Consider the following 14,586-nt stretch of genomic DNA (forward strand, 5'->3'; position numbering starts at 1 on the left):
CTTATTGATTTTCTGTCTGGATGATCTATCAATTGATGTAAGTAGGGTGTAAAAGTCTCCCACTATTGTGTTACTGTCGATTTCTCCTTTTATGGCTGTTAGCATTTGCCTTATATATTGAGGTGCACCTATGTTGGGTGCATATATATTTACAATTGTTATATCATCTTCTTCAATTGATCCCTTGATCATTATGGAGTGTACTTTTTTGTCTCTTGTGACAGGCTTTATTTTAAAGTTTATTTTGTATGATATAAATATTGCTACTCCAGCTTTCTTTGCTTTCCATTTGTGTGAAATACCTTTTTCCATCCCCTCCCTTTCAGTCTGTATGTGTCTCTAGAACTGAAATGGTTCTCTTGTAGGAAGCATATATATGGGTTCTGTTTTCATATCAGACTATACTATAAAGCTACAGTAATCAAAACAGTATGGTTCTGGCATAAAAACAGACATATAGATCAGTGGAACAGGATAGAAAGCCCAGAAATAAACCCATGCACTTATGGTCAATTAATCTATGCTAAAGGAGGCAAGTATACAATGGAGAAAAGGCAGTCTCTTGAATAAGTTGTGCTGGGAAAACTGGACAGCTACACACCAGTCAGAATAGGCATCATTAAAAAGTCTACAAACAGTAAATGCTGGAGAGGGTTGGAGAAAAAGGAACCCTTCTGCACTGTTGGTGGGAATGTAAATTGGTGCTGCCACTATGGAAACAGTATGGAGGCTCCTTAAAAAACTAAGAATAGAGCTTCTATATGATCCAGCAATCCCACTCCTGGGCATATATCTGGAGAAAACTCTAATTCTAAAAGATGCATGCACTCCAGTGTTCACAGCAGCACTGTTTACAATGGCCAAGACATGGAAGCAACCTAAGTGTCCATTGACAGATGAATGGAGAAAGAAAATGTGGTGTGTGTGTGGGGGGGGTGTGTGTGTGTGTATGTGTATATATATATATATATATATATATATATATATATATATATATATATATATATATATATATATATGGCAACATGGATGGATTTAGAGATTATCATATTAAGTGAAGTAAGTCAGATAGAGAAAGACAGGTATCATATGTTATCACATACGTAATCTAAAAAGCAATGTAAATGAACTTATTTACAAAACAGAAATAGACCCACAGACATAGAAAACACACTTATGGTTACCAAAGGGGATAGTGGGGGAGGGGAGAAGATAAATTAGGAGTTTTGGGTTAAGATATGCACACTACTATATATAAAATAAACAAGGGCCTGTTGTATAGCACAGGGAACTATATTCAATATCTTGTAATAACCTATAATGGAAAAGAATCTGAGAAAGCATACACACACACATAAGTGAATCACTTTGCTGTGCACTGGGAAAAAAAAAGAAATCTACATTTTGATACTCATTAATTACTGATAGTTTTCCCTATTCTGTAGTTTGCCTTTCTACTTTACTTATGGTAATCTTTTAAAACATTTGTAGGCTTGGGGACTTTTTAGTTTGTTTTATATTTGCTTGTATATTTCAATCTAGACCACTTTTTAAAGAATTGTCAGCATGAAGGCCTAGCTCTGTATCAGAGAAACCGTGGCCTAAAGAAGATAGGTGTTTATTTCTCTTGTGTAACGGATCCAAGGTTAACTAGAGCTGGGGTGCTCTGCCTCACATGACCATTCAGGGACCTGAGTTCCTGCCCTCTCATTGCCCTACTGTCCCTGGACATTGTCTTTTTTTTTTTTTTTTTTTTTTTTTTGCGGTACACGGGCCTCTCACTGTTGTGGCCTCTCCCGTCGCGGAGCACAGGCCCCGGACGCGCAGGCTCAGCGGCCATGGCTCATGGGCCCAGCCGCTCCGCGGCATGTGGGATCTTCCCGGACCGGGGCACGAACCCGTGTCCCCTGCATCAGCAGGCAGACTCTCCACCACTGCGCCACCAGGGAAGCCCCCCTGGACATTGTCTTAATTCACATGGTTGGAACAAGACTACAGGGACACCCATTTTCTAGCTCGTACGTAGGAACAGGAGAGAGAGCTTCCAAGGCTGCATTTTCCTTTTATACACATCGTGATTTGGTGAGAAATGGGGTGAAGTGGCTACACCTAGCAGCAAGGAAAGATAAGCAATGTAGTCTCTAGCTGCCATGTTCCAAGCCACTACTCTTATTACAATAGAAGAAGGAGAGAATCTGTTTTTGTTGTTGTTGTTGTTGGGTTCGTCTGTTTTGTGTGTGTGTGTGAGAACCTGTTTTTAAGGGGCAGTCACAAGCTTCCACCCACTTCTTTGTTTCTTCTGGTCTTGACAGAATTCTCCCTTTCCACAATTCATGTAAATATTCAGTTACATTTTCTTATGCTTTCTTCATGTTGTATATTCCCCTCCCGCTCTCCTCCCTCTCTTCCTGTCATCCAGCTGGTGAATAAGTGTCTTGTGCTCCTGCCATAGGAGTTAGCTTTGGGGATATCATGGTGACAGAAACCAGGGGCTCTCTTCCCTCATAGCTCATAGTCCAGTGGGTGAGAAAGACGTTAAATCTGGTTTTAGGAGGGATCTGTGGACCCTGGGCGCCCTGAGACCATTTTCATAGTAATACTAAGATGTTGTTTGCCTTTTCTATTGCGTTGTTTGCTCTAATGGTACAAAAGTAGTAATGGTCAAACTGCTGAATCATGTCAGTAGCATGAGATTGTACCAGTAGTCATTGTATTCTTCACTACTAAGCACTTGTGATTTAAAAAATGCTGAAGTCATAAGCATGATGATTTTTATCAAATCTTGACCATTAAGTACATATGTCTTTAATATTCTGTGTGACCAAATGGGAAGTACTCCCAAACTACTTTTGCATATGCCAGAGCACGTTGGTTGTCGTGAGGAAGAGCAGCTGTGTGATTGATTGAGTTGTGAATTGAACTAGTTGCTCTTTTCCTGGAATACCATTCCATTTTCACTTGAAAGAAAGACTGATAGAAAAATATGGTTAATCCGACTTGGGGATTTGGCAGTTAGTCAGTTGTCACTTCAAGGAAAACAGCAAACAGTATTTGTTGCCAATAATAAAATTTGAGCTTTCAAGCCAAAAAAAAGAAAAAAGAAATTTAAAAACCATGTCCCTACCACTGGGAGCTTGATATCATCTTATGACCTAAAGCTTTTTTCTGGTGAAATTATGTATAATATTAAAAAGGCAATTTAAAAATAAATGCCCTTTTTTTTTATATTGAAAATATGTCAACATTCAGTTCTCCATAAGTCAGTGAACTAATTTCCAAATAAGACATGGGTAAGAGATCCATTCCAAGTACAAGATAGACCAAAGCTACCAAAGTTCACAGAAATGCATTATAACCAAACTTTAAGCTACCCTTTTCAAAGTTTGGTATAGAATCAAAGAAGACTATCCACAATTATTTGCAAATGCCATTAAAATGCTCTTTCATTTTCTAAGTACATTAATATGTGGAAATGGATTTTCTTCATTCAACCAAAGTAATACATTGTATCATATTAAATGCAGACATAGATAGGAGAGTTAAGCTGTCTTTTAATAAGCTATTTGCAGAAATGTAAAACAATATTACTTGTCTCACTTTCAGGGGGAGGAGGGAAATATAAATATTTCATAAAAATAATAGTTTGTTATAGCTCGTCAGCAACTTAATCACTATAATAATTCTGATCGCAATCAAGAAAAAAGGAGGAGACCTTTCTTCTACCTCCCTTGTTCTCAGAATCCCTTGGAGGGATTGTTGTAACACAGACTGCTGGGCCCCACTCCCCGAGTTTGAGTCAGTAAGTTCTGGGTGGGACCTGAGAATGTACATTTCTTAAGTGTTGCTGATACTACTGGTCCTTAGATCATGCTTTGAGAACCACTGTTCTAGCTGTTTCTTTGGGTTTATTGGACAAACCTGATTAAGCTGCCATTTGAGGAAAGATAAGTAGTACAGGTGTAGAGATCATGGCTGGAAGCGTCCTTAGTTGTCAGAAATTCGGGAATTAATTAAAAATTAAGCAGAAGAGCATGTCAAGAATTATTCAGTACCTGAGACTTTACCCTACTTACAAACTAACAAGTTAGCTTACCCCAGTTTCATTTTTCTTTTTTGGGGGAGGGGAAGGGGCGTACACCACGCGGCTCGCAGGATCTTAGTTCCCCAACCAGGGATCGAACCCGGGCCCATGGCAGCGAGAGCATGGGGTCCTAACCACTGGACTGCTGGAGGATTCCCACCCCAGTTTCATGGTTGCTGACAGAAGACATGAGAGGCCTGGTTCAGAGACAAAAATGACTTTATTATAGCAATTGCAGTTGCCAGAGTATCAGCCTTTATGGCGATTTACCCAGCCCCAGTTCCCTAAGGGCAACACGAAGAGAGCCGTGGCTGCACAAGCAATGGGTTATGTTGCAGTAGAGGAGCCCTTAAGTTGGGGATCCCCAGTATTTTTTTCATAATGTGCAGTAAGCCCACCTGATCTTTGTCCCAGAGCATGTTATCTTACGATGGTAGACAACAAACAGACCTGCTCTCTGTTCCAGAGGGAAGCATTATCTCTTGTCTTCTAAGACTATTCTCTATATAAACATCCTTGAAAAGATGGTTGAGAATAAAGGCAGTCGGTGCCTCTGCTCACATACGTTCAGAAATGTGACAGAGACCCATGGAGAATTGTAGGGCAACATAGGAAAAGTTGAGAGTTTGTATATGTTAATTACTTACTGGTCCTTAATAGTAAACAGCTGAGCAAAAACAGGAGCGCAGTTAGACTTGAGTTTTAGACAGTGCAGTGTATGGCCCCCTGATAAAGGAAAACCTTTCCCCCCTGTGTAATTCTAAATTATTTTCACAAATGTGTGTAACTGTCATTGGGAACAAAGTTCCTTATGCTTTATAGGTCTTCTATGAACTATAAAAACAAACAATTTTATAACATAATGTATATGAACATTTAAAAAGTAAAGTTAATATGAATTTAGTAAGACAAATAATGGTGGTTGGGTTGGCCAAAAAGTTCGTTCGGGTTTTTGTAACATTACAGGAAAACCCGAACGAACTTTTTGGCCAACCCAATATAAGTCACAATAAATTGTACTTACAAGTATGACTCTTGGATTAAGGCATCCCTCTTCTACAGTGGGCTATATAATGACTGATTTTCCCACATCTTTTCTCTGTCTGAACTTCTGTAACTTTCTTTTGTAAAGCACGCAGTAATTATCATTTGACCTTTACTTGCTGCAAATGCATCATTAACCTCCTTTGTTTTTCCTTCATTAGCTAAAGATAATTAAAGTAATACTGTTTGGCACAGGGTTAGTCCAAAACTCTTTTCGGGTCCATGTGACAGAAAGCAAACTCATAACTGACTCATACTTGGAAATCAAGTTGAAATTGTCTTCAGTTCTGACTAGAGTGATATATTTTCTCCTTTTCCCAGGTCAGTCCTAGTTTATGCTTGTGCCCCCTTTAACTCTCAACAGTGTTTCCACTCTGGATGGTCAATTGTAATATGACTCCCTAAATATGACTATATCTAAAGGCTCAAGGGTTGCTGTCTGGCTTCTCTTATCCTAGTTTTCTCTCAGTGTTGCTTCCCTCTGTTTTGGCCCCATCCTTTAATGTTGTTTTCCATGATGTGATCATGGAAAATGACTTCTGTGGGCCAGATTTCACATTATGCTTTGCAGTGCTGTGATTTTTTTTTCTTGATAATCTTCACATAAATGGCCAGCGAAAATCTCTGGCACCTAGATCTCATTCTTTTCTTGGAGGAAAAAAAAAAAAAAAAATCAGTGTATCCAAAGTGATTATTTTGTTAAGTTTTTAGTATATTTTATGTATATTATACATAAATATGTTTACATATATTAATTTGTAAAATGTTCTGTTTGATGGTTTGTATAAGATGTATAAGCATAGGGAATTTTACTCTCAAACACAGCTCAGATTGGCCTGCTGGAAACACATGGCCCTTTCTTTGGATAGGGGGTCTAGTGATTGACAGCCAAACCAGATAGAGTGATGGATGGATAGATTCTCAAGCAAGGTACAGTGTTTGGCACTTGCTTGAGTACCTCAGGACCTATAAACACAAACTCAAATATAGATCCTGAAATTCAGTTAGATAGAGGCATTCAGATGACTCAGCATTTCTTAAATTATTCTTGTTATACAAATAAAAACACTGAATTAAAATTTCTTGCAGCAAACTTGTAGACCCCGAAGCGTATACTTGTGGCCCCCAGTCCTCTATCCTTCCTTACCCTCACCGTGTGAGTCTTGAGACTTGACTCGTAGAAACATTGATCTCTCAGTTCAATTAGTTACTTCTGTGGTCTCTTTGACTAGGCTGCCAGGAAAAAGCTTCCTGTGTTGCCCACAATTCTCCTTTCTTTTGTCCTACCTGGATGCTAGAGTAGTCGTGTGTGTGTAATCATCCTTGTGCAGTGTAATAGTGTGATCCCCATCTCAGACATGAATGGCTCGGGGAGTAATTTTATGGGGAGTTAATATTTGGAGAAAGGGGATCATTTGGGGGAATCTAGATTCTGCTGTTTGCAGTCATTATTTTTATATCCCAGAATGTCAGATATAGCCTATAAATACATATATATTTATATAAATGTAAGTCCAGAGCTTCTCACGGCTGAATAATAAAGATTTCTAGACTGTTCCCATGTTGGGGAATAATAATTAAAAACAAAGTCTTCTCCCAACCCAGAAATCATCTTCACAAAGGTAGTGGAGAAAGAAAACATTTTCTTATTGAATGGATTGCATCACAAGCAGTCCATTAAGAGACAGCAAGACAGAAAGGTATGTCATCCACTTAACATAGCCAAGCTGATTCAACAGGTTACGTACATGTTTTCAAGATAAATGACAACTAGTCCCTAAATGAGAGGCTTTACAACACCTTATGTCACACACAGTTCATCCTAACTTTGCCTGGTAATTGAGGTAACCATCTTTTAGCTAACTGACCTTATCCAGAAGAGAAACAAACTTATCTTATGACAAGAGGTAGTTTTGCAACTTGGAGCAAGACCCCCACCCAAGGTAGACTCCTACCTACCTGCAGAAACTGGAAGATAGGGGTGCTATCTCCTGTGATGTTTACCTTTCAAAGAGATGGTTCTCAGGTTCTTGAGAAAGACATTCTTGATCATGAAGCTGACAAAAAAGGCCTGTTTAGTTTTCAAAAGGGTATACAGTTGTCCCTTGGTATCTGCAGGGGATTGGTTCCAGGACCTGCCACAGATTCAGCTAACCTCAGACTGCGTAGTGCTGTATGAATTTATTGGAAAAAAAAAAAATACACGTATATGTGGACCCATGCAGTTCAAACCGAGGTTGGTGAGGGTCAACTGTATATACATTTCAAAGAGGAGAAAGCACTTACATTTAAAATTTTTCTAAAGTAAATGTCCTAAGAAAAAGGGAGGGAAATTTTCCTTTACTTTCAAGGGGGATAATTAAGCCTCTTATCTTTAATTAGTATTTGCCCTTGCATCCTCTTTATTTGCTTCTATCTTAAAAATAAGGACCTTGATCTTACTAATCTTACAGTAGCATTATGATAAACAGAAGCGCCTTTAAATGCACTTGTAAATTTGGTTTAATTCCAGTTTAAACTGAACTGTTATTTAGTCTTATTGAACGTAAAAATGGTTCAATTGTACGTAAAAGTTGGGCGTTTTTAAAAGTGGAGTAGTGGCGTCAGGAATTCAGCATAAGGTGACTTTGACAAAATCACCGTTTTAATGCCGAACAGCCTTGATGTGAGGCAGCTGAAACCAGGAATGATATAATGATATAATAAATGATATAAATGTGAACCCAAGCAAAGCTGGATGAAGAATATTCTTCCGGGGGGTGGAGTATGTGTTTTCTGGGGTCAGAGGTGTTTTCTTTTTTCTTTTAAACCTCGCCACAGTTAAACTTCCAAATTTCTCTAGACTGCCCCTCAACAGAAATCAGGGGTGAGCACGATTTGATTATCATTTTTATAATGGTAACTTATATAATTCTGTTCAAGGACTTATAATCTAGCCATGGGGTTACTTTACTTAGACCGTGATTTGTTTTTAGTCTTCCCCTCCCTCATCCTTCTACTTGTCCTCACTGGATACATTTTGCTTTTCCGAGCCCTGTTAATAAGCGGCCCTGCGTGTGTAGCCCGGAGCCGCAGGTGGGTCCCTGTCCGTGTTACTGTGGTGATGCTCCTTTGCCCTCCCATTATCTGTGTGGTGCATTATCAGGTGCCCAGCTCCACTTCACACACCTGCTGGGCTCAGTATTTACTCTCAGATATGCAGTTTTCCATCCGCCACTTCCTCCTTAAAGAGAGGTCTGGGGGATCCCCCTCAGTGGCTTTACGGTTCCTGGCCCACTGTGGCGACACTGCACACATTCTTGCCCTGGGGAGCTGCATCCTCCCTTCCCACTACCCTAAAGTCTCGTTCATTTCACAGCGACCAGCTTGTCAACGGTTACTCTACAGGCCACCTAGTCACCTTGACCGTCTCAGCTTTGTGACCGCAACGGTCCCACGCTTTGATCTTTCCTGACTGATACGTGTTACATATTCCTTGTTTCTTCTTGAAAGCAGGGTACTCTCACTCTTTTAATCTTGCCTATGGATTGAACTGAAAAGCAGTAGCTGCCTTGCTGAATACTGCTAGGAAAATTTACCCTTTTCTCCTTTCTCCTGCCTCCACTACCCCTGAGGGGTTTTTTGTTTGTTTGGTTGGTTGGTTGGTTTTGTTTTTTTACAATATTGCTTCCTGTCAGTCTCTCAGACAGGACTGTGCTGACTGAGATTTCTGGAGGACAACCTTTAACTCTTCCTGTACGCTATGTGGAAAGAATACCAGTGTTTAGAATGCTGGAACCATAACCGTGCAGCATTTCTAATTTTCCTATTAGGAGTCTCTGCATGGAAGTAAGAATTGAAAATTCTAATTATATAAACTGCTAAATTATGAAAGTTTTTTCCCCAGTATTTCTGTCTTTAGGAAATCTGGTCCACAGAGAGTACCTTGTCTAACTAGCAAAGAAATTAGGTAGAAATCCAGCCAGTAACACTGCCATCTACACTCTTTAATATTAAACATATTTCAGGATTTTTTGGAACCTCAAGCCATTGACCAGATGCTCACTGTGGAGTAAGCTCAATGTCCCATGTCACCAACTATTCTATGAGACAGGAAGTGAGTTAGAATTTAAAGATAATGTCTAACATTAGGAAAACTTGCTTTTTTCTCATTAAGATTTAAAAATTCTCATCTGCCTCCATAGAGTTCAGCTGGGAACCATCTTATTCTTTACTATTTCTGATTTTCCCCTTGTATGGCTCTCAGACCTCACGAGCTTGTATCATGTGAGCCTTTCTCTGAACCTCTGAGTTGTTTCACTAACAGAATGGGCCATGGGTGGCTCTTCATCGACGCTCACTGTGCATGTGGAATCACCACCCCGTGAATGGATGTTGGGATCTAAAATGTCCTATCAGCGAAACACGGCTGCTGCTGAGTCAACTTGCCGTGCCCTAGAGGCACAGAGGGCCCCCTTGAAGATAGCCCTGCTGGAGACTGCCGAGGGTGTGTTCCTTGGGTGGGCTTCTCTTGAATTAGAGAAATGTGTGAGCCATAATGGCTACGATTGTGCTTTTCATAGAGCCAAGTATATGGCTTGTTGATTAATATATAATGGGTTGTTTATCTTGGAGTTGTTTGTATTGGCAGTTGCCCTGCCAAGATTCAAAGGCTGTCTGTAGATGAATAATGCCCTCACTGTTTATTCAGTGCCCGCTTTTCTACTTAATATGCAGCTATCTTGGGAAAATTTCTTGAATATCAAATCACAAGTAAAATTTAAGCAGTTTCCCCCCCCCCAGGTTTTCAAATAGGCCATTTAACTATGACTTATTCTCAGATGCCTCTGATGATTTGGATGTGTGTAGCTGGAGGGGGAAGGGGAGAAGGGAATGAGGCCCAGAAGTTTGCCGTCTAACTGATCCGTCACAGATAGCTTGAATACATTCAGGTACATTTCTGGTTGATGGTGTGTCTAGCACAAGTTAGCTGCTGAGCATTCAAGTAGAACATGTTCAAAGGGAGAGGCAACAGGGATCATAGCGGGAGTGGGTCAGGAAAGACTGAGGAAGGGGGTAGGTTTGGTGGTTGATACAGCATCACCAGCGGAGCTCTAGGAAGCAGAGCAAATTACACTTTGGCAGGAGGAACAGTATGTTTGAAGATTGGTGGCGTCATCAGCAGTAGGTGTTGTTAGTACTGTAAGTTCAGTGACACTGGAGCATAGAGCATGTAGCAGTGGCTCTGGAAAAATGGGAATATGAGGCCTAGATAATGAAAATCCTGAGCCCTGTCTCTCAGACAGAAATAACAGCTCCATGATCTGTAGCCCTGGTCAAAGACAGTATGAAGCCAAACAGTAGACTTGTCATACCCTCCTTGTTTTGTGTCCTGTGCTCAGATGTTCACAGTATCTAGAGGGCTCTAATTTTATAAAGGGCCATTTTGTTAGTGATATTTTCGTGTTATGATGGCATAATTCTAGAGACTCAAATTGTGAGGAGGTCATCAATATGTAGAGAGTGAAGGAGAGTTTTGAGAATGGGTTTATGACAGGGAATAAAGAAAAACATAGGGGGAGACATTTCTGCCATACCACTGCATCCCCAGTGTTAGCGAAGCGTGCCGGCTGTGTGTCACTTGTTCAGTAATGGTGGTTGACTATATAATGCGTGAGATAGGTATTTTATTATAACGTAATATTTAAAAATAATTGTCGTGGTTTCTTGGCACCACTGGTCTGTCCACTTCACATGAGGCAGAGGTTGAAATTATGATAACTGGCCAGAAAGTTAAACATCTTCCAGTGGGGAGCAAAATCTTGAGTAAAATTTATTTATACTGCTTCAGTGTAAGCTATAGAAGAAAGAATTTTTTTAATACTTCAGGGAATACATAAAAGCATCGATGAAAGCATTTTTTTTTTTTAGCTGAGTTTAAGGATTATGATGTAATAAACAGATGGGACTTATTTTTAAGAAATTTTCTGTATGTTTGGAAACCAATAAAGATCATTTTGATATAAAAAATTCAATCACAGATGTAAAAAACAAACTTGGGGGAAGTGGGGGGTAGATTGGGAGATTGGGCTTGATATATACACACTACTATATATAAAATAAATAAGGGCCTACTGTATAGCACAGGGAACTCTACTCAATACTCTGTAATGACCTATATGGGAAAAGAATCTAAAAAAGAGTGGATGTATGTATATGTATAACTGATTCACTTTGCTGTACAGCAGAAACTAACACAACAGTGTAAGTCAATTACACTCCAATAAAATTTTTTTTTAAATTACCTGTAAGAGACAGAGAGAGTGTGTGTGTGTTGGGAGTTGGATATACATAAGTGATAAAATTAGAAATCCCTCATTTATTTCCCTTTTTTTAGGTGCTGGTGAATCTGGGAAAAGTACAATTGTGAAGCAAATGAAGTAAGTAGATTTAAAACATTAAATTTTTTTATGTTTAAGTGTACTGTTCATCAAAGGAAGTAAGTGTTAACTTTTCTCTTTTTGTCTTGTTAGAATTATCCACGAAGCTGGTTATTCAGAAGAGGAATGTAAACAGTACAAAGCAGTGGTCTACAGTAACACCATCCAGTCAATTATTGCTATCATTAGGGCCATGGGGAGGTTGAAGATAGACTTCGGTGACTCGGCCCGGGCTGTAAGTTCCTAAAGTCCTTGGAGCAGACCTGATGAGTAAAAAAACAACTTGCATGATTGACACCATATTGTATAACATAGATTTATCAACTGTCTCAGGACCAGAAGGATGGTAGTGAGTGAAGTAGGTCAGATGCTTTAGAAGTGAGTGAACTAAGAATACACAGGTTTGCATCATCTTCCCTTTAGAGCTAGAATACTTTCCTTATCCATAAGATGATTGGGACCACTCAATATCCATCGCAGTGTTTTCTGTATAACATGGCATATTGGGCACCTCTGTACCTCCATAGCAGTTTTTAGTAGTTACTACTGAGTTTAGTATACAGCCTACACTGGCATTCTTCAGAATTTGTTTTTATGATTTGGAGTGCTGAGAGGATCTAATTATTTGCGTTCATGCCCAGACTAAAAAGCAGTCTAGTCTCAGATAATGAAAACAGTATACAAGTTTGCTAATCTTTGGAATCAGAGAATACTGGCTATTAGAAAACATCTTTCAGAATTTCACAGCTAGGACCTTAGGAGACAAGCTAGTTTCACCTCTTTATTTTATCAGTAAAGAAACTGGAACCCAAGACATTACACGAAGGAAAGATTACCACACGGTGGTAACCAAGGCAGTGTGCCTGTGCTTCCTTGTTTGGCCCAATGTGTAACTTATTTTCAGTTTGCTTGGAAGTAGCTCCAGCCAGTCCATAGGGTATTTTCTTTTTCTCCTTTTCCCCCAGTCCCAGTTTGCTTGCTTAATCTGTTTATTTCAAGTTTTATTATTATTTTATTATGGTTTAATTCTTCACTGATTCTTTTTTTAATAACTGATGTAAAACTTGACCTTCCCAGAAACCTTTAACCGAATCTCTAGATTAATTTTTAATATTTTTGTACAAAGTAGATTTATTATTACTGCTACTACTGTTACCCCTTTTTATAGTTCCCTTTTATTTTTATGTGTTCAATATGTGTGTGCTATCTCCCTGATAATACTGTGAAGATTTTTTGCATAGAGACCGTAACTTGTTGTCCTCTTAATCTCTGCTAGGTTTTTATTTTTACATAGAGGCTCAATTTGTGCTTAACAGGAAAAAAAATGAATGAAAGCAACAGTAGAGAACATACATTGGAGAAATCTGTAAAGCAAATCTGGTTTATTTTTTATAAGTTAATCTAATATTTCTTTATAGGTTGCTAGGCCATATTAATTTACTAAGCTTTTAAACAGATTAAAAAGCTTAGTGTGATGAATTAAAATTTTCAAATAGATTTCAAGATCATTTTTGATACTAATTCATAGCATTCTTCTAAATTATCTGAAATAAGATTTTATCATATCCAGACAGTTTTTGCCTTGTCAGTACTATGCATTCAGGCTGTAACTTATTCATTTATCTTTTATTCATTCAGCAAATTTTTTTTTGAGCTCTTAGTCTTACACAAAAGAGAGCTACCCTATGATAAAGAATTGAATAAATTGTACTCTAATTCCAATTCATGTGTACAGTATTCTGTGTTCAGATCTTACATGTGATTATTAGAGAGAGAGGTTTTTGTAGCCTCCATTGTCTGAGGTAATGATGGGTCGATGCAAGCTGCTTTTTATGAGGTCTTTTTATTTTCATATTTTTCTCTCAAGGAATATTGTCATTTTCTGTCCTTTCTGGGGCAGATTTGGGCTGTTTCAGGACTGACTGGAAATAACTGCTCTCTAACCACAAGCTTTTTTTTAAAACTGGTTTTCTGATGCTTTGGAATCTACATGGGGGCCTGAGCTGGTCATTTTTGTTTCACTGGTTCTAGTTTCACCCACTCTTTTTAGGCTCTCTCTATCTGTCCCCGGGTCCCTTGTTTTCTTCCTACCTTCCGACTGTTACTTCTGTTACCGTTAGCCGTTGTTAACTCTTTCACGTGAACATCTTCAGTCTCTCTCATTGGTTCTGATTGGTCTACTCCGTGTCTTTGTTGCCTTGCCTCTACGCAAATCTTGTTTTTCTATTTATTTTTTAATAAATTTATTTATTTATTTATTGGTGGCTGCGTTGGGTCTTTGTTGCTGCTTGCGGGCTTTCTCTAGTTGGGGCAAGCGGGGGCTACTCTTCGTTGTGGTGAGCAGGCTTCTCATTGTGGTGGCTTCTCTTGTGGAGCACAGGCTCTAGGTGTGCAGGCTTCAGTAGTTGTGGCACATGGGCTCAGTAGTTGTGGCGCACGAGCTCTAGAGCGCAGCAGGCTCAGTAGTTGTGGCGCACGGGCTTAGTTGCTCCTCGGCATGTGGGATCTTCCCAGACCAGGGATTGAACCTGTGTCCTCTGCATCAGCAGGCAGGTTCTTAACCACTGTGCCACCAGGGAAGTCTGCAAATTTTAAAATACTATGAGGCTATTGAAATTGTGCTAAGGAATACAAAGATGAATTAAACATGGCTTAGACAGGAAGAGGGGACTTTGAGCTTGGTATTGGAACATGTCTTAAGAGTTTTCTAGACAAAAACAAGGAAAAAGCATTCTAGAAAGAAGAAACAGTATAGAGAAAGGCTGAGTATATTTCTTTTCCTACAGTATCAATTCCTGGAAGTATTAGCCTTTTAAGTTGAAGGATAACCAGATATTTAAGTTTGATAGGTACCATAGTTTTTTCTGTTTTCAGAAAAAAACACGAAGTGAATAATCTTTTCTAGCAACCGTGCATCAGTGTCAACTTTCCCAGAGTGTCATTGACTTAGATACATCAACATTTTAATTTTTTAATATCTTAGTGAAAAAATCTTTCTTTTTTAGTTTTTATTTTCCTGATTTGTAGTGAGGTTGAGAATCT

At 39.1% G+C, this 14,586-nt stretch overlaps 1 protein-coding gene across 1 annotated transcript in view; it reads left to right on the top strand.

The window, feature by feature from the left end:
• The window catches only part of GNAI1 (G protein subunit alpha i1), an 89,886-nt gene that overhangs the window by 43,040 nt on the left and 32,260 nt on the right, over nucleotides 1-14,586 (top strand). The window contains exons 3-4 of the mRNA XM_079932352.1: nucleotides 11,502-11,544; nucleotides 11,638-11,779. Coding sequence (XP_079788478.1) covers nucleotides 11,502-11,544; nucleotides 11,638-11,779 — 185 coding nt within the window. The remainder of the gene's footprint in view (nucleotides 1-11,501; nucleotides 11,545-11,637; nucleotides 11,780-14,586) is intronic.

The sequence above is a fragment of the Stenella coeruleoalba genome (genome assembly GCF_951394435.1).
Source record: "Stenella coeruleoalba genome assembly, chromosome: 9".
NCBI lineage: Eukaryota > Metazoa > Chordata > Mammalia > Artiodactyla > Delphinidae > Stenella > Stenella coeruleoalba.